Source organism: Lygodium microphyllum, chromosome 17, assembly GCF_053477565.2.
Source record: "Lygodium microphyllum isolate KBCC chromosome 17, Lygodium_microphyllum_v1.1.10, whole genome shotgun sequence".
In the NCBI taxonomy this organism is placed as follows: Eukaryota; Viridiplantae; Streptophyta; class Polypodiopsida; order Schizaeales; family Lygodiaceae; genus Lygodium; species Lygodium microphyllum.
This window is the reverse complement of record NC_141151.1, coordinates 9,456,258-9,484,212: the sequence shown is the minus strand read 5'-3', so window position 1 is coordinate 9,484,212 and position 27,955 is coordinate 9,456,258. Positions and strand designations below refer to the sequence as shown.

General features: G+C 42.0%; 1 protein-coding gene across 2 annotated transcripts in view; it reads right to left on the bottom strand.

Annotated features, from left to right (window-relative positions):
• Positions 1-24,222, bottom strand: part of LOC148021558 (uncharacterized) — a 37,001-nt gene extending 12,779 nt beyond the window's left edge. Inside the window, exon 1 of one of the 2 annotated variants that reach the window (XM_087696982.1) lies at positions 23,530-24,222. In XM_087696982.1, coding sequence (XP_087553108.1) covers positions 23,530-23,763 — 234 coding nt within the window. In that variant the 5' untranslated portion in view covers positions 23,764-24,222. The remainder of the gene's footprint in view (positions 1-23,529) is intronic. The other variant, XM_087696983.1, reaches the window with a different exon arrangement.
• Positions 24,223-27,955: the final 3,733 nt, after the last annotated feature.

The following is a 27,955-nucleotide window of genomic DNA, read 5'->3' as shown; positions in this document are numbered from 1 at the left end:
TAAAATGGGCGCCAACCCTAAAATGGGCGCAAACCCTAAAAGTGCCCTAAAATGGGCGCCCCACAACAGTGACCAAAAAGGTGGCCGGGCAGCCAGTGGCTGCCCACTAAAAGAGGCCAAAAAGAAATACACAACCTAAGATAGCCAATCAAGAGTGACTAGCCTCCCCCATCATAACACATGACAGACATGTCAGAGCTCCTAATGTCCTCGTCTGACTCAAACTGAGGCTCACAGGCAGGAGATGACAAGGCATGACAAACATGACTGCTAACACCTCCTCGCAGATCCTGGATGTGGCTGAAGGCCAAGGGAGAAACGGATCCTGGGGCGGCAAGAGGAATGCCAATGTCGATGAAGTCCGTCGATGTAGACTGCCGTTGAAGGAGCTCCTCACGATCCTGGAAAGCCCCCTCTAAAACACTAGGGGCCAGGGAATCCACAGCCGCATCACCGAGATCGTCCCCCTCTGAAAGGGATGGGAGGTACGAGGGAACCACCGGAGGAGAGGGTGGGGGATGGGAAGGAACCTGTGGAATAGAAGGTGCACAAGTGGAAACGGGTGTAGCAATAGACTGCCGCGGAGGACCCTGCATCAAAGAAGGGGAATGGAGCATGTAAAGCCCGCTCTCCTGCCAACCTGTAGATAAGACACCTCCTGTAAAAGAATCCTCAATAACAACGGCATGCTCGGTGAAGATCACTCGTGTGCCAAGCCTCGTAAGGCCATAAACTGAGAGGAGGGGAAGGCCCAAATCCGAAACATGTAGGGCCTGTGAAAGGAAGCTCGTAGGTCGGTCTGTAAACAAAGGCAATGTGCCAACACCACTAATAGGCACCGATAAAATGTCACCAACAGTGACTGAACCCTTTGATGGACGGAGATCCTGTAACAAATCACCTCGGGGAGTCATATGACTCGAAGCACCACTGTCCACTAACCAAGGCTACGCAGAAGACACTGCAGCCACGGAAGAAGGATCCTCCTCCAAAGCATGGATATGAAGGAACACTGACTCATGGGTAACAGCGGGTGTAGAGGTAGAAGAAGGCTCCGATGTAGATCCACCCGTCGCTCCTGGACGAAGGTGAGGGTACTTCTTCCAGCATTTCTCCTCGGGATGTGTCCCTTTCCCACAGTGTGGGCACTTCGGTCTCTCTGAATCTGAGTCAGAGCCTGAAGAATTGTCCTTCTTCTTAGCCTTTGACTTCTTCTTCTTCTTCTGTCCTCCCGAACCTGCAACAAAGGCTCTAGTGGAGTCGGATCCACTAGCACTGACCTCTCTGAGTCGCTCGTCATGCTCCAAGACAAGCGGAGATAGCTCCTCCCATAGAAGCTTCTCACGGGTCCTCGATGTAAGTAGGCTGGTATAGAAGACATCAAACCGAGGCAATGGCAGCTGAGTCAAAAGAATCATAGCCATGTCTTCAGAAGATATCGTCCAACCGAGGGATACAAGCTCATCCCTCGTATCCTGTAATCTATTGATGTGGTCCTTCACGGAAGGACTATCATCAATAGTGAGCATCCGCAACTTCTTTTCGAGAGATATCCGGTGGGCAAACGTCTTCTGCTGATAGAGAGACGCTAGCTTCTGCCACACGTCCGCTGCAGTCTTCAACCTGTGAACATGAACAAGGACAGAATCCTGCAAACTCAGAAAGAGGAAAGATCTGGCTCTAGAATTGAGCCGATCCCATAAGGCTGCACGATCCATAGATGTCCCATCTGCAGGATCCACCTGAGGCCGGGGAATAGGAACAGAAACAAGCTCCCAAAGATCGAAGGAGTCCAAGATACACTCCACCTTGCAAGACCATAGAGAAAAGTTGGAGCCATCCAACCGGTCCTCTTTGGGCAGCTGAGGAAGTACGGGTACCTGTACAAGGGGTACCAAAGGCTGCATCTTCGGCCCACTGGAAGGGGATCGCCGAGATACATGAATAGAAGGGGGACGGGAACAAGGAAGAGACTCCATATGACGATCCTCGCGATAGAAATCACGCCTCCGTTCAGATGAATGTCGAGACAAAAGCTCATCATCTGAGTCATCAAAACCTGTAGACTGATGAGAAGACATCTTCCAATCTGCAAACACCAAAACACAACAAGGGAAGGTTACCGGTGCCGAAACACAAACACCAGAAGCTCCTGAGCTGGCCGCCTTGCACAGAACGCAAGGATGATGTCAAACGCAAATGCTGATGATGTAATCACCACAGAAAAACAGCCGCCTGCCTGAAAACGCAGCCTGGGAAGAAGTCGCCAGCAGGAAAAGAGCCGCCGGACGATGGAACAACAGCCAGAACAGCAAGGCGCAGGCTGGAAGGGTGTCGCCCAGCTGGAGAAGGGCCACCCAGGCCGAAAACGCAAGCAGGAAGAGGGTGGTGATGACGTGGCAGCCACTGGAGAAGGCGCCAGCAGCAAACGCAAATTTGTTGATACCAAAACAGGCCGCCCTGATCAAGGAGATGGTGCAGAGGATGACGCCTCAGCTGTTGGAGACGTCTTGACCAGCAAACGCAGAGTGGTGGGTGTTCTCCCGCGTAAAACTCAGCTCCATGTACTCTCAATTTGGCGATGATACCATGTGAGAGTGCGCAACGGAAGAGGAAATACGAACACGGAGGGAGAGAGAGAGAGAGAGAGAAAGCAAAAAATAAGGAAGAGAAATCTGCACTGACTGAAATGAATGCTGAATACACTGAAATGGACTGATCAGTCCCTGCACGCAGCCCACAGCGTCAGTGAGGGCACCAGATCAGGCTGATGACGATGGTAGCACCACCACGGGGGAGAAGGAGTGTCGGAATCTGCGAGAAGACAACTAACCAAGTGGGGAGGGGGGCTGCCAATAAATAGGCAACGGACAAACCCTAACCCTAACCCTAACCCTAAAATGGGCGCAAACCCTAAAAGTGCCCTAAAATGGGCGCCCCACAACAGTGACCAAAAAGCTGGCCGGGCAGCCAGTGGCTGCCCACTAAAAGAGGCCAAAAAGAAATACACAACCTAAGACAGCCAATCAAGAGTGACTAGCCTCCCCCATCATAACACATGACAGACATGTCAGAGCTCCTAATGTCCTCGTCTGACTCAGACTGAGGCTCACAGGCAGGAGATGACAAGGCATGACAAACATGACTGCTAACAGATGATGGGGATGGATGAGGCCAGTTTCTGGCTATCTGTGGGTGCTGTACATGAGTTTACAGCAAAGAAAAATGATGCTGAATGAAGAAAAACGAGCTCTTATTTATAGGAGAGGGAAGAGCTAGTACAAAAGGGGAAAGTGGAGTAGCACAAGACAAGTGTCCAGCCACATATCATGAGATGTGACAAGTGGTGGGACACTTGGAAACTTGTGTAACAAGTGTCTTGACACTTGTCTCTTCTCTATGGCCTTCCTTTTTGGACTGAATACTGTCAAGAATAGAAACAACCAAATTTAGTAAGCACAGTCAGAGTATAGAATTTACTATTTTTAGAATGACATCCCTATTTTTTAGAACTAGCATTTTTAGGCTAATTCGAGGCTCCTAAAATTTAGGGACCTCCTAAAATTTAGGGACCCCCCCAATATGGGTGTCATATGAAAGCTTTTTCCGTGTACATCGCAAAGACGGTATCAGAATCTTCATGTGACTTTCCTATGCAAAGAAATGTGCATTTCAAGCTTTCAGCCCACACATGCACATTGTACAAGCATTTCATGATCATGCCATCTTGTTGATTGTAACTGTCTGTTCTGGCGGATCTAGCCCACACTTCAAGGCATCAATCCTTTCTGTGTGCGAGTCTAACCCTGATATGCGTGAGTTCTGGTCACAGGCGCCCAATCGGGCCATATAGGTGGAAATATGAACTATCTTTTCTCTAACCCACCACGTGGGTCCACCATAACCTGTGACCACTCATCAGTGGCCAGCTCCAATGCACTTTTCTTAATATCTAATTAGTGCAAAGAAAACAAATTTAATAAATCATTATATAGACAAATTAATGAAAAAGAATACAAATTTTGTTTCTATAGAGTTGTGACATGAACAACAAAAGAGAAGTGTTGGAAGGTCACATTCACTATGTACGAATAATAAATGAAAGTACAATCCCTAAGGAACTAAAGTATTACATCCACTAATGGTTGTTCACACGGAGAAATGACCCTTTTCCAACTAGAAGGTAAACTAGAAGGTAAAAAATGCCCATGGATAAGAAAGTGTTCACACCAATATACGGAGGAACATGATACGTGTAACAAACCCCCCTTGAGTGAATGACGTGAACCGTTGAATGTATACAAGAAATCAGCAACTGAATCCCCAAACGGTATTAGGTCTAAAGCCTTGCAAGGCTTCAAACTTCTCTCTAGAGAGGGCTTTTGTAAACACATCTGCCAAGTTGTCTTGTGTAGGAACCTAAACCAAGTCAATCTCCCCTACATGGCTTCTCTGAGATAATTATAATGCACCTCACTATTGTTCCACACTAAGATCGACCAAAAGGTGTCTCAGCCATATACATGTTCCAATGTAGTTCTGAATACTGCCCTTTATCCAACTTCATAGCTAGTTGTGGCCATTGTCGATTGCTTCTTGCCCATCCAAGAGATACATAAATCACCAAGCATGAAACAATTACCACTAGTGGACACTCGCATGTCAAACTATCCAGCGCAATCACTATCTGTGAATGCATGTAAGTAAAGAGGAGTGCCTCTAGGGTAGAAAGGCATGTGCCATGAGTGCCTTTAAGATAGCAAAAGACATGTTTGATTACTTGCCAATGCATAGTACCAAGGTTGTGCATTAAGAATGACAAATGAAAGACCCCACACTGAATATCTGGCAATGTATAATACAAATACTATAGACAATCAACAGCCTGCTGATAGAGAGAAGCATCAAATGGATCTCCTATATCCTCAAGTGTAAACTTGTGGCCTATCTCAACTAGAATAGAGATAGGCCTACAGTCTTACATCTGAAAATGATCAAGGAGCTGCCCACTGTACTTGGACTGTTGCAAAACGATGCCCCCCTCAACTACAAAAACTATATGCAAGATAGTAGTGCAAGCGGCCAAGATCTATGACATCAAAAGCATGCTATAACTTGTGTCTCATGAGATCCAAATAATAACATTTCATCAACATAAAGAATGAGAATCAAGAGATTATCCCCATCGTTGTACTGACATAAAGCGTACTTTCAATGTGTGAATTCCTGAGACTAAGAGTAATCATACATGCATGTATCTTTTCGTACCATGCCCTAGGTGCCCATTTCAAACCATAAAAGGCCCTATGCAACTAACACACTTTGTTGCCTAAGCCTTTCTAAACAAAGCCGAGATTGTGCGACATAAACCTCCTCGTGTAAATCACCATTCAAAAAGGCAATCTTCACATCCAACCAATGCACAATGACAATGCAAATGGTAGTCATACGTGAAGTGAATGCTAATGTTTCATCATAGTCAATCCCATTCCATTGGGCATACCCTTTGGCAACAAGACACACCTTCTAGTGATCAATGTTACCATCAAATCTATGTTCTCATTTGTAAACCCACTTTGTGCCTATAGCACGCTCGCTAACTAGCAAGTCACATAACTCCCATGTGCCGTTTTCATAGATAGAGTCCATCTCTGACTACATAACTACCATCCAATGCTCATCCTCTAAAGCATTTTGTAAAGAAACAAGTTCCTCGTTGCATGCAATAAATGTCAAAAGTGGATGCAATGAAGGAAGTGTGAAAGACTACTATAATAGACTGCTAAACAAGAGAAAAAAATAGAAACGTTGCAAAAGAAAAGAACGTTGCACAAAGAACTCAAAAGCAAAGAGATGCTCGAGAAATGGAATCCATATACCAAGATATGAGACAGTACAAATCCAACGTGAGTCATTCATTGTGAAGGGACTAGCACCTGCTCTCTCTCCACCAAAACCTATAGGAGATGAATGATACAATGTGGAGGAGGGAGTGGCTAGAATGTATAGGCCAAATCTAAGTCATAAATAATCTCAAATTAGCTAGCAATAAATGTCTCAATCATGATTAAAAAATGACAAATATAAAATGCCTAAAACAACTAGAATGTGCCTAGCCCTCTCTCTAACATGCACAAACTCACACATGAATTGACATATCTGCTAACACCCTCTCTTAGATCATCAGTGATCTAATACAATATAATGATACAATGATAAGAACCCATCAAAGTCCATACAACAATAACCACCAAGAGAGAACCATGGATATCCATGTAGGGGGGGGCCATCCTGTTAGAGTGCAGCGGTGCGGAAGCGTAGGACTGAGAGAGAGAGAACGCAGAGAGAGAGAAGAGAGAGAAAGAGACAGTGGAAGATGAAGATCTGCTGTATAAAGTGTGCTGTATACAAAGATATGCAGATATATACACGGGCGCAGTGCGCTGGACTGCGTGTCTCCACCTCGACGATGCAACCTGCTGTTCACCTCAAAGTCCGCTGCAGTCTGCACTGTCTCCTGTCAGAAATCTGCGAACAGAGACGGAATCTGCGCGTGCCACCAGTCTGTAATCTGCGAGCAGAAAAGTGTGTGTAGACTGCAGAAATCTCGGCTATAAATAGCCAGAAAACAGGCACCAGAAATAGGCCTGTCGGCTGCACTAAATGCAGCCGACTGTACTGCAGTCAGTTGGACTGCCACATGGCAGTCTGACTGTACAGTCCGACTAGACTGTGCAGTCCGACCAGGGCGATGATCTCTAACACCCCCTCTCAGAGCCTGGGCAGGGCAGAAGCCTAAGAAATCTGGAATGTCTCCGAAGTAGAGCCTAGGGAAGTGCCTTCGTAAACAAATCTGCAAGATTGTCCTCCGTCTTGCAGTACTCCACGGTGATGGTCTCATCCAGAAGCTTCTCTCTGATGAAGTGGTACTAGATCTCTATGTGCTTCGTCCGGGCATGAAAAACAAGATTCCGTGCCAAGGCAATGCAACTCTCATTGTCGCATTGCAGCAAAGTAGGACGAGTCTGGGGGCAGCCAAGCTCCTCCAACAATCTCCGAAGCCACACAACCTCACATGTGGTGGAAGACGCGGCCCGATACTCCCCCTCAGTAGACGAAAGGGCTACCGTGGGCAACTTCTTGCTACTCCATGAGATAACACCTGCACCCAAGGTAAAACAGTAACCCATAGTAGACCGCCTGTGGTCCACATCACCGGCCCAATCGGAGTCGCTCCAACCTGCAAAAACAAGATCTGAACCACCTGTGTCTGCGGGATAATGAATCCCTAAATCAGACGTCCCCCTCAAATATCAAAGTATCCTGGGACAAATCAATAAAATGGTACACGGTTGATGTGTAAGGCATTCAATAAAAAGGTGATAGATGCTGAAATAATAACAGGGACAAATGTAGGGGAACAAGTTTTTATTCCTAGGATCACTTTTATTCCTAGCACCTTGCAATTTCCGTTTTCTAGGAGATAGAGGCAATTTCCTATTCGATTGGCCTTTGCTATGACAATCAATAAGTCGTAAGGCCAGACATTGTCTGTTGTTGGTCTTTACTTAAAGACACTAGTATTTACACATGGACAGTTGTATGTTGCATTTTCAAGGGTGAAATCCTCATGCGGTGTGAGGGTGTTATTGGATGAGAATGGAAGCACTGTGAATGTCACGACGAACATTGTGTACAAGGAGATAATTCAGAAGATGCAATGAGGTGCATTGCTTTTTTGCAAAGATGCATACGGAGATGAATTTTTTAGAGAGTGGAAGATATGCTTGCATTTTTTTAGAGATGTATCTATTGAATTTTAATGGCTTTGTAGTCCTTGCTTGGTGTGTAGGTGAGATAACCTCGAAGTTGTATTCGGTTAGCATATACTCGATGGTAATTGAGTATATATTCCCTACACTGTATATAAGTGTTTGCTTGACTTTTGCAGATGCCTACTCCAAGCTGGGGTTATTATCCAGCTTCTGAGTATCAAAAGAAACTGCAGTGTAACTTGCGCGCAGTGATAACGTATGATATTATAAGAAGAACGCTTGCAAGGGTCATTGAGCGTTTGTATGATGATGTCAACATAGAGATTTTACTTCCAGTCTTTATTGAGGTGGTGCATTGTGGGTATACTCAGTGCTTTCGAGTGCATATGGGTGAAACTGAGCAAGACAAGAGGTTTCGGCGATCTCACACTGATAGAATACCGAGGGGGTGGCGGGCGTATGAATTTGAGGACCTCAGTTGTTTTGTGACGCTACATCAAGCTGTGACAATGCTTGCCAAGTGGTTTGCAAGTGTTAAGCCAGGTATTGTTATTCCAATGTTAAGTGATCTTTGTCAATTGTTGGATGTGTTCATATTTACAATGTGAGCTTTTAAAATTTTAGGTGCAAGAAAGAGAGGAAAGACTATCATGTCCCCTGTACCATCACCGGGACGAAGAGTGGCAATGGGACTTGCTTCTCCTGAGCATGCTGTGTTGGAGAATGGAAATTTTCCCAGTGATTCCTCAAAGAAAAGAAAGCTTCATTTTGGTTAGGCCTGATGGAACGTTTCAACATTTTTTGTTTGGATGTAGATGTATCTATATCTACTTATCATAGGTGTAATCAAGAAGTGGTACTTCGTGGTTTGTTGATACTTGGATTTATGGTACAAAGTTTTCGGCTTTGGAGCAAGGTTTGGTTTTGGGCTTTGCTTCACCTATTTGTATTTGATGCTTGAATATGCTTACACTTTGTGGTTCATTTCAGCATAGCAATGTTATTTTTTATTGTAACATCGAATGATCATGTAGAGCTACTTCTAGCTATTGCGCATAGCAGGTATTGTTGTTTTAATGTTAAGTCCCTTGTACCATCAACAAGACGAAGAGTGGCAATCGGACTTGCTTCGCCTGGCCATGCTGCCTTCGTCTCTTGGACCTTCTGTGCATGATCACCTGTGACAATTAAATCATCAACATACAACACAAAAAGCACACAACCATCCTCGGAAGTGTGTACATAAAGCTGCAGATCGGCCTTAGAATGCCGATATCCCAACTGTGACTGAAGGAACGAATCAATCTTCTCGTTCCATGCACGGGGAGCTTGCTTGAGGCCATACAAGGCCTTCTTCAACCTGTAGACTTTCCCATCTGAAGATCCAAAGCTAGGAGGCTGCTCGACATAGATCTCCTCCTTCAAATCACCATTGAGGAAGGCCGACTTCACATCCAACTGATAGACAGGCCATCTCCTATGGCCAGCCAAGGCAAGAACAGCTCGAATAGTCGCCATACGAGCAGTGGGGGCAAAAGTATCATGGCAATCAATCCCTGGGCGCTGTGCAAAACCTTTAGCAACAAGGCGAGCCTTTTGCTTGTCCAAAGAACCATCGCTAAGGTACTTGGTCTTGAAGACCCATTTGACGCCAATCACCTTCTTATTCGGGGAGCATGGCACGAGTGACCAAGTGCCATTCCTCTCAATAGCCTCCAACTCGGCTTCCATAGCTTTCTTCCATGGTGCGGACTGTAAAGCCTCCTTCACGGAGGTGGGCTCTCGATCTTGCATAACATGGGTCATCAAACAATAGTTAGAGCAAACAAGCTCCGTAGAATGTGCGTGGTGCCGCCGTGACCGCCGCGGACCATCCGACAGTCCCCACTCCTCAGGGACCCCCTCGATCCCTGAATCACGGAGTGTGTCACGGGCCCAACGAGGAGGAGGCCGGACCTCCCCTCGCCTCTCTCCATCAGTTGAAGACTCTGGGATATCCACCGGTGGTAACTCCTTGGGGGTGACCGGTGGAACAGTAGACTCTGTGTCAGAAACAGAATCAGAATCAAAAGACGTGGGCTCCAAAGGAACTGTAGCAAGAACCCAATTCTCCCCTGGATCTCCAAGAACGGGATGCTCCTCACCCGCTGATATGGCCAGAACCTCCACAAACCGCACATCTCGACTAGTGTACACATCCCGCTTAACGGGATCATACAAACAATAGCCTTGGGACTGGGAGCTGTAGCCAACAAATACCTGTCGTCGGGAAGCTGCTTCAAATTTATCACGATGAGCCTTGGGAATGTGAACATAGGCATCACACCCAAAAACCCTAAAATAAGAAACATCGGGCTTAGTCCCAAAGTAAGCCTCAAAAGGTGTCATCCCATCAACGGCCGAAGTGGGGGATCGATTAAGGATGTGGACTGCAGTAGCCACAGCCTCGGCCCACAGAAACTGAGGTATCTGTCGGTGCTCCATCATGGTGCGCGCCATCTCGATCACATTGCGGTTTTTCCATTCAAGAATACCATTTTCTTGAGGAGTGTTGGTATTAGCAAACTCCTGGTGAATACCTTTATCTGCATAAAAACGAGCAAACTCATTAGAAACAAATTCACCACCCTTGTCGGATCGCAAGGTCGTCAATCTCCGGCCTGATCGGTTCTCCTCAAAGAGAAGCCAATCCTTGAAGTGGGAGAAGGCTTCTGACTTCAATGCCAAGAAATAGGCCCATGTCATCCTGCTGTAGTCATCTACGATCAACATGAAGTACGAGCTCCCTCGCAAGGACTCGTTCCTCATAGGGCCACAAAGATCCGTAGATACAAGCTCCATCGGTGAAGTAGACCGCCGCGAAGCTTTGTGGGGAATGGCATCCCTATGCTGCTTCCCACGAATGCAGAAGACGCATGGCTGCTGGCTCACCACTATATCCGGCAACCCTCGAACAAGCTGTCCACGTGACACCCTCCGAAGATAATCATAGTTGAGGTGACCAAACCGAGCATGCCATAACTCTGTCTGTGTTTGAGAGGTAAGAAGAAGAGTAGAGAGGGCGGTGGAAGACTTCAATTTATAGATGCCGTTCTCCTCATATCCGGATGAGAGAACCTTCATTGACCCACGATCAAGGACTCGCACTGTATCACTGTCAAACTTCACCATAAGTCCAAGGGAGCAAATCTTATGAACTGACAGAAGATGATATCCTAAACCTGGTACATGCAAGACCTCTGAGGTATGGATACCGCCGCATCCATCTGGAATAAGCTGCATCTCACCCCGTCTTGCAATAGACACGGAAGAGCTATCTCCAATGAGAATCTGCCCACGCGAGGGTCGCAACTGGGCAACACCATCTGATGAAGGAGTCATGTGCCGGGAGGCACCACTGTCAACGATCCACTCTCGAGCCTGGGGGGCGGTCATCGCAACATCAGAAGCATTCGGTGTAGAGTCCTCAATGACAGCTAGATGAAGAAATGCAGCTGATGAGGGTGCAGCCACCGCTCCAGAATCCTTCGTGTCCTTCTTGTTGGTATCCTTCTTGTCTTTGTCAGGGCAATCCTTCTTCCAATGGCCAGTCTTTCCACAAATATGGCATGTGGATTCTTTGTCCTTGTCCTTGTCCTTCTTTGACTTATTATCCCCCTTCTTCTTCTTTTGGTCCTTCCCCTTCTTTTGAGAGGCTTGACCTGTCAGTGCCTCTGACTTGGAAGCATTATGTCCCTTTAGTTGTTCCTCTTGGTCCAAGACCATAGGAACCAACTCTTCCCACCGAAGAGTGGACTCACGCCCTGAAGCGATAAGGGCGGAATAGAAAGCACCGAATCGTGGCGGGAACTGGGACAAGAGTGTGATCGCCATGTCTTCGGAGGAAATCGGCTTCCCCGCATTCTGAACCTGCATCTGAAGCTGTCTAAGCTTGTTGATGTGCTCCCGCAACGAAGAAGACTTGTTCACGGACAAGGTCCGCATCTGAACCTCCAAAGAAACCCGCTTCATAAGGGTCATCCGGTTATACATCTGATCAAGCTCCAGCCATATCTCCCGAGCCACCGTCAAGTGCTCAATGTGAGCTATCACGGCTGTAGTACAAGAGAAAAAGAAAGGAACGAATCCTGACATTCAGTTTGTCCCAGTGAGACTGTGCCTTGGCCAACTCCGCACGAGCGTCGGAAGAGAGTTTGGACTCATCTCTCACCGAGGGCTGGTCGATCTCTTGTACAAGCTTCGCCAAATCGTAGGACTCAAGGATGGCCAACATCATTACGCGCCAGATGCGGTAGTTGTCGCCATCGAGCTTCTGATCTGCGGGAAGAGCCAGTAAGCCAAGCACCTTCCGGTCCATAATCGTCTGGAACTCCAAGTCAATCTCTGTAGACATCTTCACCTATAATGCCTTCACAAACGCAACAGCAGCCCCCTCTGACTGTGAAAACTCAGCCTGCTAGGGCTCTTCCGCGTCCCAAAACTTCTTCACCCGCTGGAGGCGATGAAAAAGCAAAACCTGCACTTGAAAGCTGAAAACTCAAACTTCCTCCTCGTCAAACAGCAGTAAACAGCAGCAAATCCACCACCTGGACTCCTTTCCTACGCGCCCACACTTGCTTCAGCCTTGTTTCGAGGCGCAACCCTCCTGCCTACCCTCAAACGCTGAAAACGCAGCCTTGTGTCGCAATAGAAACTCCTCTTCAGGTTGGTTCTGCACTCAATCAGCCCTTCAACACTGCTCTGATACCATGTCAGAGTGCAGCGGTGCGGAAGCGTAGGACTGAGAGAGAGAGAGAACGCAGAGAGAGAGAAGAGAGAAAGAGACAGTGGAAGATGAAGATCTGCTGCATAAAGTGTGCTGTATACAAAGATATGCAGATATATACACGGGCGCAGTGCGCTGGACTGCGTGTCTCCACCTCGACGATGCAACCTGCTGTTCACCTCGAAGTCCGCTGCAGTCTGCACTGTCTCCTGTCAGAAATCTGCGAACAGAGACGGAATCTGCGCATGCCACCAGTCTGTAATCTGAGAGCAAAAAAGTGTGTGTAGACTGCAGAAATCTCGGCTATAAATAGCCAGAAAACAGGCGCCAGAAATAGGCCTGTCGGCTGCATTAAATGCAGCCAACTGTACTGCAGTCAGTTGGACTGCCACGTGGCAGTCCGACTGGACTGTGCAGTCCGACCAGGGCGATGATCTCTAACACATCCCACCATCAAGATGCCTCAGAGAGAATCTAATGTCAATGTTGATCATACCAACTCTTGAAAACAAATGAAAACAAAGAAGAATCATAGCAACTCTCAATATCTGTCAACAATGTCTTGCACTAGTATACAAGACCATCCTATCAAAAAAATGCCTCTAAACATATATGGCCATGGATTCCCAGCCAAAGTGTCCCCTCATGTAGCTCAAACTAGGAGCCAATCCCACTCTTTGTCGAGAAAGCAACTTATCATGAACCTAGACGTCAATCCCAACTCCAAGATTTGAACCTACCAAACTTCGGTTGATGAGCCAAGGAAATCTCTCTCTGGAACCTGTGCACCTATATACCTATATAGATGAGGCACAACTACCCCACCTCACCACCCTCTCATACTCCCTCTCTGGCACTGGAGAGTTGTGAGGGATGTCTTGCATCACATGTACTGGTAACCTAGAAGGTAGGCCCCAACAACCATCGTCAAGGTCACATAGCTAGAGCCTAGAGCCTAAACTTGGACCTAGATAGGAGGAAGACTCGCCAAGAGAGTCATCACCCTTCATCACTATCCGCACTGGCTCCTTTCGTAAAGCTACTAATGTCATGCAATCCTTCCAAAGGTGTCTCTTCTTGCCACAAGAATAGAATTGAGACTTCGTCTTCTTCTTTCATATATGACCCCTCTCTGAAACTAAAACATCCGAAGTACCAAGAGATAGCATCCTCACAAAAACCTAAATCTGAACACAGCAAGTCTCCAACATAGCACTTGTAGATGAGTAAGAAATGTTTGCATGCTGACCAACAGGAGGAGATGCCAAAGGAGCCATGATGAGGAAAATACACAGAAGATGAAGAAAGACAAGGGAACTTCAAGGGAAAAGTATGCCAAAGATACAAACTCACAAGGATTGCCGAAGTTCAAAGAAGGAATGAAAGCATATAGAGAAAAGAGCAATAATAACCAAAGTATAGTGATGAGAACGTGACAACCGAATACACATGAACCCTCTCTAAAGTTGAGCAATGTACCACAAAGTGAAAAGTCACACCAAGCAAAGCCAGAACCAAACTGAAATACTATCACCCAACCCTACATAAATGCAAAGGAACAAAATAAAAATATTGATGACAAAACACAATCAACAACTGCAATGCAATTGCCTAAAATATCTAAAATGTGCCCAACCCTCTCTAGCCTGCACAAACTCTCACATGAACTAACATATCCGCTAACAGTGGCTACAAGTGTCTATTCAACCAAGTTAGCCTTTGCATGGCAAGTGGCTGCTCTAGTTCTACCGAGAAGTGGATTGAACCATTTGTTGTCCCATAATGTATCCAACAGCCATCTAGTCACTGTTTTGCCTTCCAAATAGCAGCCCTCTCATCGGCCACTTCATCATCAGCAGTATCCTAATCAATGGGTTGAAAATCAAATTGTCGTTCAACATGTGTTTAGTGCTGATTTAGCTGTTGTAAACCCCCCTTTCAGCCAAAAAAGAGCTAAACTCACATGATATATACTACCCCCCTCATTCTATGCAGAGCACAATCAACTTGCATCCACTACCATTTTTAGCCAAGGCCAAGGAGGTTTTAAAGAATGCAAACACTTTTAATTTGTGCCTCGAAGCATATGCCCAACAATGACAAGTCATGTCATCAATTAAGGTAACAAATTACAAGTATCCTTAGATGGATTTGACTATATTTCTAATCACAATACACAAGCCATAACTTCTAATCAGCACACATAGATACACTCTTAGGAAACGATACAAGATGCACTTTGCTAAGTACACAACTCTCACATACATTATAAATAGGTGCTTTCAATGGAGGATCAAGCACCATGTTTTTGCTTCTCAAGCAAAGCAAACTACCATAATTAAGAAGACGGAATCGAGCATTCTATAACGGAATGTCATCCATAATAGTGACATCAACTTGTAATGCATCCTCTAATGCTCTCCTGTCATATAAATGAAGCTCATACAGGGCATTATACAATATGCCAATGACAATGAGAGCAAACTTGCCAAATGAGCTATTGCATCCTTTTGCCCTTGTTGAATTTTCAACACCAATCATGTATGATTTCTTCTTTTTTCGAGTAGCAATTCTCCTTTCGCATTCCTCAATGAAAAGGCAGATTTGCCTTTGCCCTTTGAGTTTGATAGCTGCCATGGCTTCCCTTTGTTCCTATGGTTGGCTACAAATGTTTGATTTTCTATACTTATGTTAGAGCAATTCAACTATGATTGCTCTTCTTGCAATACCAATGATACCAATGCATCAAATGTGCATGCATCAATATCTCTTGCAAGCAAGCAAAGTTACCAAACTCTGATAAGACTCAAGTAGGCCAACCAAGACTGTAGAAACAACAAAAGCATCAAAAATAATCTCATCAGTAGTTGCAAGCTACTTTGTTAAATCCTTTACACATGTAACGTAGACATCCACCAAATCACCCTTTGTCATGTGCTCCACTTCAAGCTACTTATGCAAACAAGCTATACAAGCCTCATTGCACACCTAGTACAACAAAGCAAGTTTATTCCAAGCATCCTTGGCCATTGTGCACAATCTAATATGTGGAATAACCTCCAAAGCATGTGTCTAGGCATCATGCCCATCCCATCTCAATTGATAGCAGGAGAGAGCTGCAACAGGGATTGAAGTAGTTGTAACATTGGATAGACTAGATGAGCCTAGAGCATTTTGTGCATGGAGCCTATAAACCTAACCTCTGAATCAGATACATAGCCCCAAAGTCGTTTGGCAACCAAAACATGCTTCATCATGTATGCCCACATTGAATAGTTTGGGCGTCCAATTTATCAAAATCCCCATACATACTTGACGAGTCATTTTGGCCTATAATTGCTTGCTGTGTAAAACTGAATTTTCACAACAGCAGTTGACCATTGTGTACTTGTAAGTGCAATAGTGTGAAAAAACGCAAGGAAAAGCTCAAAAAACTTACAAATTTGAGCACAGTTAATGATGTCAAAGAAAATTTTGCAGCTGAGAGTGCTCCAATATCCCCGAATGTCAATGCAGAGGATGAAATCAGCCTCAATGTCCAAAGATTGGGACAAATTTCCCAAAAGGCCCAAATTTATTTGATGAAATTTGGTGAAATTTAGGTTTGAATGTGAAAAGCCCCAAATTTTTGACGTGAAAGTGGGCAATATTTGTACAGCAAACACAAAATCCGCAAAATTTTCGTGAAATTTGGGGGCTTTGGACAAAAGCCCCAATTTTATGAAGAAATTGAGCAGAATTTGATGTCTGCAGCAAAAATCCCCAAATATTGTGCTTGTGAAGGGGCTGCACATGATCAGTAGTTTATTTTATGGGATTAATGCTAATCAAGGTTGGGAAATAAGAATACTTTAATGTTGGGACTGTCAGGGCGGAATTGGCAGCTTTTGGAAGTGGCAAAAACAGGGTGCATGCTGTTGGGGGCAGTGATAAGACTGTCAGGTACTGTCGCATTAGGTACCGAGATGTTCGTCAATGCAATCTAGTGGGAGACACATGACGCAGATGCTGCGCAGGTCATCACGGCTGAGCTGATTCAAGATGTTTCTTCAGGCTGTTGTGTCAAGCAGGCAGGGAACTGATTACAGGCAGGTTGCGTAGCACTGCAGATGGGCGACCTGTTCAAACATGACTGTCTAGGGCTGACAAGCTGATAGTGAGAAGGTTGAGGCAGGAGTGACCAGGCTATGCAGCAACTTCTGGACAGGCAGGGCGATAGACAATTGCTGTATGGGCACAAACAGGCTGCTCAGGGTGGGAAGCTTCACACGCAAGATACGCAGGCAGAATTTCAACATAGATAGATCGCAAACAACACTGCCCAAGTTCAAGACTCAATGGCAGCTGAGGCCATGGTGGCTCGGGAGTAAAGTGGCAGTTGATAAGAGGTATGGCTGTGATACCACTGGTAGGTTAGGATTCAAGAGCATGCACGCGCACACACACTCTCAAGTGAAGAGCAAGAGGAGTGTGCTAGAAGGTCAAATCCACTATGTGAGAATAATACTGAAAGTACAATCTCTAAGGTACTAAAGTACCATACCCACTGACCGGTGTTCACACACAAAAAAAACCCTTCTCCACCTACAAGGTAAAAAGTGCCCATGGATAAGGGAGCATTCACACTAGGACTACAGAGGAACACGATAAGTGTAATATTTTTAAAAATTCCAATGTATTATATGGTGTTAAAATCCACTTTGCATAGAGCAATGTCCATGTTCATGATTTGAAAATTAACCTTATTCTCATAACCTTAACTTCCAAATAGGACAATGTGCCATATTTTACTCTGGTCTTTCTTCATCATCTACAAAAAGATTAATGCTGACTAGACAGTTGGAAAAGCTTAAGCTTCTTGTCAAGGCCATGATAGATAAAATGATGTGTGGCCTAGTCATCAATCAAGACACTAACCCTATGCCCTTCTACAAAACTAAGCATTCTTACCAACTCATGTTGCACAAAACGACGACGTGCTACTCCAATGTGTGTTGTCCATGTGCAAAATCTCTTAAGGATCTAGATTTTTCATGCCCCCAAGTTTCCATTTTTCCAACTTTTCAATGCCAAAAATTGGGGATCTTTTAAAATTTCAATTGATTGCAATGGGTGAAATTCTTCACAAAGATAGATTTTAGGTCCAACTATTATCAAGTTAGAATTAAGGCAAAGATGTTCCTAAGACCAATGGACACTAAGTTTTTGGTAATGTCATTCAATCTTACAATACAAATGCACCAACCACAATCCATGAAGCTCAAGAAAAATGTCTTCTGGCCTTTTCTAGGTCTCACTTTGTAGTAGCCTTTCTTAATGATATCCTAATCCATAGTAAATCTAAACAGGAAAACTGAAATAGTTGGAACATTTCAAAAAACTATTCCAATTGTTGAAAGCCCGTTGAATTTTTGCCAAGAATCCCATGAAAATTTTATACAAGAGGCCAAGCATTTAGAACAAAATACCTTGAAGAAGAGAGTCAAGATGGATCCTCCGTTCTCATCCCCGTTCCATGTTACAATGATGCCTAATTTTGCCCCTTAAAAACAGCCCAAAAAGGCTTTGTTTGTATTAGGAGGCTTAATTTATGCATAACGGGACAAATGCCCTATAAAACAACATGTGGATATCCTTACCTCTCCTTCAAATCCTCTCATACTTTCTCTATTCTCTCCTCATCTCCAAGTATTTTCCTCTTCATCATTGCCATCCCATGCATTTTGAAGTAGCCAACTGTCACTAATGACATGAGGATGAAAAAGATTGATAAAGAGGAGAGGATTGATAGAGCCCTTGATCCTATTTAGGCCATATGGACAAAATATAGTTGCTCTACTCACCAATGGATGGAGTGATCGTAAGAAACGAGGTATTATCAATATAACCGTCTCATGTCCACTACGCACTTACTTTTTGCAGGCATTGACATCAACAAGAGGGGGAGGAAAAGGACAAGCACATTCATCTATCGCCACATTCGGTAAGCTATTCTTGAGGTATACATTGTCTTTTAAATTTGTTCCTTTCATTATTCATAATTTTCTCTCTCTCTATTCTCTCTAATATTTATCTTGATTCTCTTTTCCACCCAAGTCTCTATCTCTCTTGATTCTTGAAAGTTGAATCTTTCAAGCCTCAACTCTCTCTCTCTTTGAGCTAAAAATGCATTAGCTTTACTTAAAACAGCCCCAAAACATGCTCAATTAATGAAGAAACCTTGTTTATTTAAAAGAACCGCAATCCTAGAGAGTTTCTATGTCCCATAAGCACAAACCCACTTGGGAGGGCCCAAACTTTCTATAAATACATATGCTGCCCTCCATTCAGCCCTCAATCTCGTTTTTGTAGATTTCAAGTGTTTCAGCTTGCTGCCCACACCCCATTCGCGGAGGACATCTCATCCGAAGCTGTCCATTGCTGTCTCCATCAGTTGGCGCTTGATTAACAGCTCTCTTCACGCAGTTTGGAGCTGATTCTAACCAGGCGACTGCTGTTCCTGTACAAAACTGCTGCCGTACAGCCTACCACATCATCACATCCCTACATTTGCTTCCTGCAAGTTGTCGCCCAACTGATACAGGTGTCGACTAGCAATTTTCTCTCCTCCAGCAGTCGCCAGCTCCTACAAGTTATCGCCAAGCTGTTCTGCCTGTGTTTGGCAATTTTCTCTCGCTGACAAGCTGTCTTACCTGCGTTTTTAGTCTTTCTCTCTCTTGCAAGCTGTCCTGCTTGCGTTTTTAGTATTTCTCTCTCCTCACTGATATCTGCATCAGATCCAACTTCTCACTACTGCGTTTGTTGGTGTTCAACATCCGGAGGCTGCCTTGCTGCAATTCAAGATCCGTTCAGACTCCAAAGTACGACACTCTCCAACTCATTATCCTTGCCCTAATCCTTGAGATATAGGAGTTGGAGGTACAGTATTCATTCACTACATAGTGTGTTTGCTGCATAAGCATCGTATATTCAGTAGTCATATCACTTCATTCATTCACTGTGTTCATTGTCTTTGAGTTACCCTAACCCTAACTGTGTTCTTTTATCAATATGTGCTTTGTCGTACAGTTTTTTTTTTATGTTTCTGAGTGAGGGTCTCTCTCTCTCTCTCTCTCTCTCTCTCTCAGTATTGTGACTTGGGATTGTGGGCCCCTTGAATGTGGTGCAAGTTGTTACCGACAATGCATCAAATTGTTGACACATGGACCTTTTGCTTGAGGCTGAGTTTCCCACGATTGTGTGGACTCCATGTGCAAGTCATTGAAGTGCATCGAGAAGCTCAAGTGGGTGGTCCACAAAGCTACATCAATTGTCACCTTCTTCACGATAAAGGTAAAGGTGCTTGCACTACATCACCGACATAGCACACTCCTATTGAAAAAGCCCTCTTCAACTTGATTTGCTTGCATGTGATTGTTGCTTGAGCACCTTTATGAGATCCGATCTGCCTTGCACCAAACAATGGTGTCCACCCTATGGAATGAGTGGAATGAGCACAAGACAGAGACCAAAGCCATGCAACACTTTGCCTCAATGAGCAATTTTGGCACACAATCCGCGCTATTGTCATTGTCATGACTCCCTTTTATAGAGTATTACAAATAAGTGATTGCGAGGGGTCCGTCATCATGGACCTCATTCACTTCTATAGAGCGGCATTGGTGGAGACACGTGCTTGCACAATGATCACAAAGACGCGGCATATACATGTTTTAAAGATAGGAGAGAGATGGGTATAGATGCATAAGCCCATCCATGGTCTTGTAGCATTGATACATCTAGCCTACAAGTCGCAGCAGTGCTAAATGATAGAGTACTCCGTTCGGAACTGCTTGAAAATTTGACTCGTGTGGTCCCTGTAGAATGCTGCATAGATCAAAGAGAGCATGTAGCTTTTGCTTCTCCCACTTGCTGGAGGAGTCACTTGTGATGCTTCTATTTGGGTGGCAAAACTTTGGATGCATACTAGAGACTCTTCTAGCCTTAGGCATGAGAGTCCTTGCTCAAGATTGCTCTTCAAGTTCATGTGAGAGAAATTGGAGGATCTATTCTCTCATTTACACCAAGATTCGCACATAGCACACAATAATTAGAGTGGCTAGTCTATCGCCACACTAGCTTATGCATGATGAGGGCTATGATGACTATGGGTAGTCCAAAGCAGGTAAGCACTTTGCCATAAAATTTAAAATTTATCATTTTAAGATTTAAAGTTTATCATTTACAATTTAAACTTTAGCATTTGCAATCTTATGTGCATTGCGTTGGTGAATGTTGATACATTCAAGTTAACAAGCGACACTCGAGAGATAGATGAGAAGAATAGGAGAATCTTTACGGAGCTTTATAGAGAGCTCATAGCAATGGATACTCGTGGCACTCACGGTCAATATGCTCGTGGGTAAGAAGTTTGAGTAGGTGGCAACAAGGGCATGGTCATTCGGCACCCTCCGACATCAAGGAGAGTGGGTTCGAGTAGCTTGCAAACATATGTGAGACAAAACTCTAGTAGCTCCCATTCCATGCCTCATAATGACATCCCCCTGCCTACATAGTCGATGCCTAGGTAACCATCATTTGATGATGATGGTAACCTCATCAATGAGAGAGTGTGAGAGTGTCTCATCATCCAATATCGAGGAGTCATCTTCAAACTCCTTTGATGAGCACTCGGATGGTTCTAATGATGATGATGATAGTGATGCCTCATTGTAGATACATATGCCCCTCTCTTTTTAGTATCTACTATCATTGTTGGCAACAATGAAGATGATAAGGTCATTGAGCACCCATGGAACAATTGTGTTGTAAGAAACTACTGAAAATCAAGCCATTTGTATCTAATTTGAGGCATCAATAATCTAAAGAAATACTAATAGGGGTACTAGCTTTGGGGCTAAGAAGTATCCCATGTGGTGTAGGAGCACTCTACATCCAATTGTGTGTCGGCATTTCTTGCAACAATTTACTCTCATGCTAAATTAAGCGACTAGGTAACCACAAGCCCAAACCCTTCATCTTCAAAATCTTAATGGTATTGTTTTGTCCAAAAAACATGCTCAAATAATCTCATAAAAATAAGTTTTGGTGATACCCATAGATCATAGCATATGCATCAATGCCTGACCCAAGTTGAGAATTTCCCCTCTACTTTAAATACACACACTAAAGCCATAACATCCAAGTCTTGTTTCTTGTATACGCCGATTTCCTAGACTACCAAGAGCATGTTCAAATCCTCTAGCTCATCTCGAGATCTGATTCTCTAGACCATCCTTGAATCCAATCCAAATTCCCTAGGTCATTTCATAATACATCCACACCTTAAGATGGCCCATTCATATCCAAATAGATGTCAATGTTGTCCCCCATAAAAATGGTCTTTCCAAAATCCTCCCTTGCCAAATGCAAACACTCAACCCATTTCCAATTACAAAATATAGGCTTTCAATATTCCTCCCATGCCATATGTAGACACTCTTAGGCCACTCACATTCAAAATTGTCTATTGAATACATTATCTATTGAATACACATCACATGCCTCGTTGTGATGTATCCAAGTACTCCATTCTAAATAACATAGATTAATTTACTTGTTCCAAATGGGGACTTTGAGCCAATAGTTGATTGGGTAATAAATGTGTAGTAGGGAAATGCTCAAAAGAGGAAATTAAGACCAAGAAATTAGGGAAGGCTACATCTCTTACAAGTCATCTCCATGGGAAGTCTTCAATCCTAGACTCTAGGCCCCAAGATTCAATGATTTGTGGTTCTTGCTACCAATCTTAAACTGGGGTGAGCATATGTGGCTCTTTGGTTGCAAGAAATAAGTGAGATGAGTGAGTCCTTCCAGTGCCAGTTCATGCCTATAATCTTTCTAGTCCTAGGGCTCATCAAGGGTAAAGATGGAGACAAGTTAACCTTCAAATGAAGCACCTCAAACTTCAGCTCATTTTGCCCTCCAAAGTCCCCATAATATCCTCCATGCTTAGCAATGCTACTGGAAGGACAGTGGAAAAAATATGGCCTTGCTCTTATGATGAAGATAACACCCAGGCTAATATGAATGAAAATCAAAATTCAATGATTTGTGGTTCATGCTACCAATCTTAAGCTGGGGTGAGCCTACGTGGCTCTCTAGTTGCAAGAAATGAGTGAGATGAGAGAGTCCTTCCAACGCTAGTTCATGCCTATAATCAGCCTGGTCCTAGAGCTCCATCAAGGGTAAAGATGGAAACAAGTTAACCTTCAGATGAAGCAGCTCAAACTTCAGCTCATTTTGCCCTCCAAGTCCCCATCATGTCCTCCTACTACTAGAAGGATGGCAGAAAAAATATGGTCTTGCTCTAATGATAAAGATACCACCCATGCTAATATGAATGAAAATCAAAATTGTAAAAGTGAACATAAATGCAACTCTTATCCTAGGCACAAGTACAATCTCAAGGAAAAGTTACTAATGTCGGAGATGCCCAGGGAAGATAATGTTGGACCTAGCTAGCATCCTTTCAAAAAGGGGTTGCAGCCTAGCCAACTTGGGCATGGCACCAACCTGACTGGCTACAGTCAAGCACATGGCTGTTACTACATCACCATTCACACAGTGCACCTGCACTTTCAGGGTTCTCCTTTCTGTGCCAGATGTGGAGAAGAGTTGAGAGTTCAAGAGCTTACAAGAAGAGGAGATGGAGGGATCTCACTGTTGGTACATTATTCTAGTCTGAAAAATGGTAAAGGATCTTCACTCCCAGCAGATTAGCACTCCTGGATAAGTCCTCTCTTTGTCCAGACCGTATGCATCAATGTCCTCGCAGATCTCCAAAAACTTTTTGAGAGGCAGTCCACCAATTTCGAAATAATCAAGGACCTCGGAAGGTGTTTCTTCATTTCGTAAAAAGTCTCAGAAGGTGTAAGCCTGAAAGGGCTCACCATCAATCTGTACAACACCTTTGTATAATATTGACGCAGAGGAAAAAGTAAGCAGTACCTTATCACTGTCGAACTGTTTACCAAAAGGCTTCTTCAATGTAAACATCCGGAGGTCCTCCACAGCTTTCTGAAATTGATCCAGCACAGCACGAATGCGTTCTGTTTCATCCAGACTTCCCGAGGTTAAAGCTCCCTGCATTTCCTGGGCTGCAACATGCGCATTTGCGGGATCATCTTGCTGTGTATTGGCCGGGCAAATGGTAGGTGGCGGGACAACCTGACCTTCTTCCATTAAGGCGGCTGTTATGTGCAAAACAACGGTGTGGCGGAGGCTCTGTCCTATTTGGTGAAACCTAAACCATCTACGATTCTGCAGGAAGAGGCATCCAGTCCACGTGTGAATCCGTTGTGTATCAAGAAAATTTCGGAAAAGCTCTGCCGTGCCCTGATTGGTTGGGCCAGGGCTGCAACGGAGATGGAAGAATCCACAGAGAGAGAACTATATGAATCAGACGGAATTTTGGCCTGTCCCTCCTCCTCCTCCTGCTCCACCCTTCTTCTCCCGATGCGCGCCTTCCTTCTTCTTTCACTTCCGAAGACGCTGTGTCTTTTGAGTCTGTCCCTCTTCTCGTGTCGGAGAGACAAAGTCCGCAAGGTTTGTCACCGCTGCCTTGCCATGTCCGACATGGCTTCTCCTCCTCTCTTTCTCTGTTTTTTCTAATTACATAAATAACATGCCGAAATAGCATCAAAAGCCTAGTGTTGTGGGGCGCTTTCTCGAAGGCACGATTTTCACTTGGCCATTTTCCATGCAATCATTGTCCCCTTAGGTAGTTACAAAACAAACTCAAGTGGATGAGTGTGTGAGAGAGTGGGATCGTGGGCATTAATCAAAGGTCGCTGCAATTAATATCTATATCTATATCTATATCTACTTATCATTTTGGTTGGAGGTTTGGTATCTCTCGAACCTCCATTTCTTTCCCTAGGCCTACTTTTGAATCCCAAACCTGTTTTTGAATTTTGAATTGCATGCATACAAGGTTGTGGGAGGTTAACGTGGCTTTAATATCCCACGACCTCTTTCTCTTATGATTAGTGAGAGACATCTATATGACACATTTTTTATCTCTCTCCGTTCACATTTTTGTTTGGTTGCAGGGTGGAATTGGCTTCACGCTTGGATTCTCTGGAGCAGCTTGCAAGATTCTCTGGAGCCAGACGCTTGCAGGGGGGAGCCAGACGCTTGCAGAGGACCGCTCACTCAAGTGCAAGAGACTCTCTCTCTCTCTCTCTCTCTCTCTCTCTCTCTCCGTTCACGTCTTTGACGGTGAAGGCGCCCCCCCAGCCCGCCAGGTCCACACCCCGCCAAGTCTCCCCCCCCCCCCCCCCCCGCCCACCAAGGCGCCCCCACCCCCCGCCAAGGTGCCCACCCAGCCCCCCCTGGCCCGCCCGCCCGCCAAACCAGCAAGTCCCCCCGGCGCCCCCCCTCCCCCGGGGCACGCGGCCCATAGCGCTACCAGCCCAGTCGCACCCCCCCCAACCCGCCCACCCACCAAGGCGCCCCCGCCAAGGTGCCTACCCAGCCCCCCTCGGCCTGCCCGCCACCAAACCAACGAGCCCCCCGGCACCCCCCCCCTCGGGCACACGGCCCATAGCGCTACCAGCCCAGTCGCCCCCCCCCTCGCGACGTTAATTAGATTAGATTATTAATTATTAATATTAATTAGTTAAAGTTAGTTTAGTTATTATAATAGTTTATTTTTATTATTATTATTATATTAGTTATTATTATTATTATATTAATTATTATTAGTTTTGTTAATATTATGTTATGTTAATATAATTATGTTAATGTTAATGTTAATTTTATTATTATTATGTTATGTTTATGTTATGTTATTATTGTTAATGTTATGTTAATGTTAATATGTTTAATGTTATGTTATCTATCTATCTAATTATTATGTTTATAAGTTTATAAGTTTTATTAGTTATAGTTATTAGTTTATTGTTATCTATCTAATTAGTTTATTTATTTATTTATTTATTTATGTTAGATTATTAGAAGTTTATTTATTAGTTTATTTATTATTATCTAATTCGTTTATTAATGTTATGTTATGGTTATGTTTATGTTATGTTATTATTGTCAATGTTATGTTATGTTTATGTTTATGTTATGTTATTATTGTTAATTAATGTTATGTTATGTTATGTTATCTATCTAATTATTATGTTTATAAGTTTAAGTTTATAAGTTTTATTAGTTTCTAGTTTATTGTTATCTATCTAATTAGTTTGTTTACTAATTTGCTAATTAGTTTATTAGTTTATTGTTATCTATCTAATTAGTTTATTTATGTATTTATTTATATTAGATTATTAGAAGTTAGAATTAGAATTACAAGTTAGAAGATTAGATTATTAGATTAGATAACATGAGTATTTTATTAGTTTATCTAATCTAAATGATTATCTAATCTAAATCTAAATAAATAATTAAGTTTATCTAATTTAAATAATTATCTAATCTAAATAAATAATTAATAATATGAAATTATGAACTATGAATATGAATATGAATTATGATTATGATATGATGATTAATGATTATGATATGATGATTATGATTATGACTATTTTATTATGTTTATTGTTATCTAACTAGCTAATTAGTTTTATTAGTTTATCTAATTAGTTTATTTTTTAGATTTTTAGATATTAGATTACTAAGTTTTATTGGTTTATTGTTAATGTTAATGTTAATTATTAATAATAATAATTAATTAATTATTAATTATTAATGATAATGATGAAATTCTTTTATTAGTTTATTAGTTTACTAATTATTTATTAGTTTACTAATTATTTATTAGTTTACTAATTAGTTTATTAGTTTACTGATTAGTTTATTGGTTTATTTAGTGTTATCTAATTAGTTTATTGTTATCTAACTAACTAATTAGTTTATTTACTAAGTAGTTTATTAGTTTATTTATTGTTATCTAATTAGTTTATTGTTATCTAACTAACTAACTAATTAGTTTTATTAGTTTATTGTTATCTATCTAATCTAATTAGTTTGTTTATTAGATAGATTATTAGATATTAGATTAGATAAACTAATAAACTACTATTAGATTAGATAGATAAACTAATAAAACTAATCTAAATAATAAAATAATATCTATATCTAATATCTAATATCTAATTAGTTTATATGATATGATGATGATGATGATGATGAATTATTTTATTGTGATTGAGATATAAGATTTAGAATTTAGATTTAGATCATTTAATTATATTTAATGTATTTAATTGATGAAATTGTTTTATTAGTTTATTATTTTGTTGTTATTATTATCTAATTAGTTTATTGTTATCTAACTAACTAATTAGTTTTATTAGTTTATATATATATCTAAATCTAAATAATAATATCTAATTAGTTTATATGATGGTGATGATGACTGACTAGTTTATTTATATCATGATGATGATAATGATGTTTAGATTAAGATAAGATTTAGATATTGTTTATTATTATTGTTGTTGTTGTTGTTGTTGTCATCTAATTAGTTTATTAGTTTACTAATTTACTAATTAGTTTTAGCTTATAGTTATAGTTTAAGTTTAGTTATTATTATTTATGATTATTTTTTATCTAATTAGTTTATATGATGATGATGATGACTAATTAGTTTATTTATATGATGATGATGATGATGACGATGTTTAGATTAAGATAAGAATAAGATGATGATGACTAATTAGTTTATTTATATTTATACCACAATAATAATAATAATATCTAATTAGTTTATATGATGATGATGATGACTGATTAGTTTATTTTAGATTTAGATATTGTTTTACTAGTTTATGTTAGTTTATTGTGGTATCTAATTAGATATTATTATTATGATGATGATTATTATTATTATTATTATATTATCTAATTGGTTTATTAGTTTACTAATTAGTTTATTATTATCTAACTAACTAATTAGTTTTATTTATAATTATTGTTATCTAATTAGTTTATGATTTTATTGTTATCTTATTAGTTTATTGTTAGTTTATAATGATGATAATGATTGTTATTGTTAGTTTATTGTTGTGGTATTATTTTGTTTTATTTAGATTAGATTAGATTTAGATATTATTAGTTTATTATTGTTTAGACTAGATAGATATTATTAGTTTATATATATCTAAATAATAATAATATATAATATCTAATTAGTTTAGATGATGATGATGAATTATTTTATTGTGATTAAGATAAGATATAAGATTTAGAATTTAGATTTAGATAATTTAATTAATTAATAGTTAATAGTTATAGTTTAAGTTTAGTTATTATTATTTATGATTATGATTATGATTAGGATTAGTTTATTATTATTATTTTTTATTTAGTTATTATTTTATCATTGTTTAGATGGATATTATTAGTTTATTTATGATGATGATGA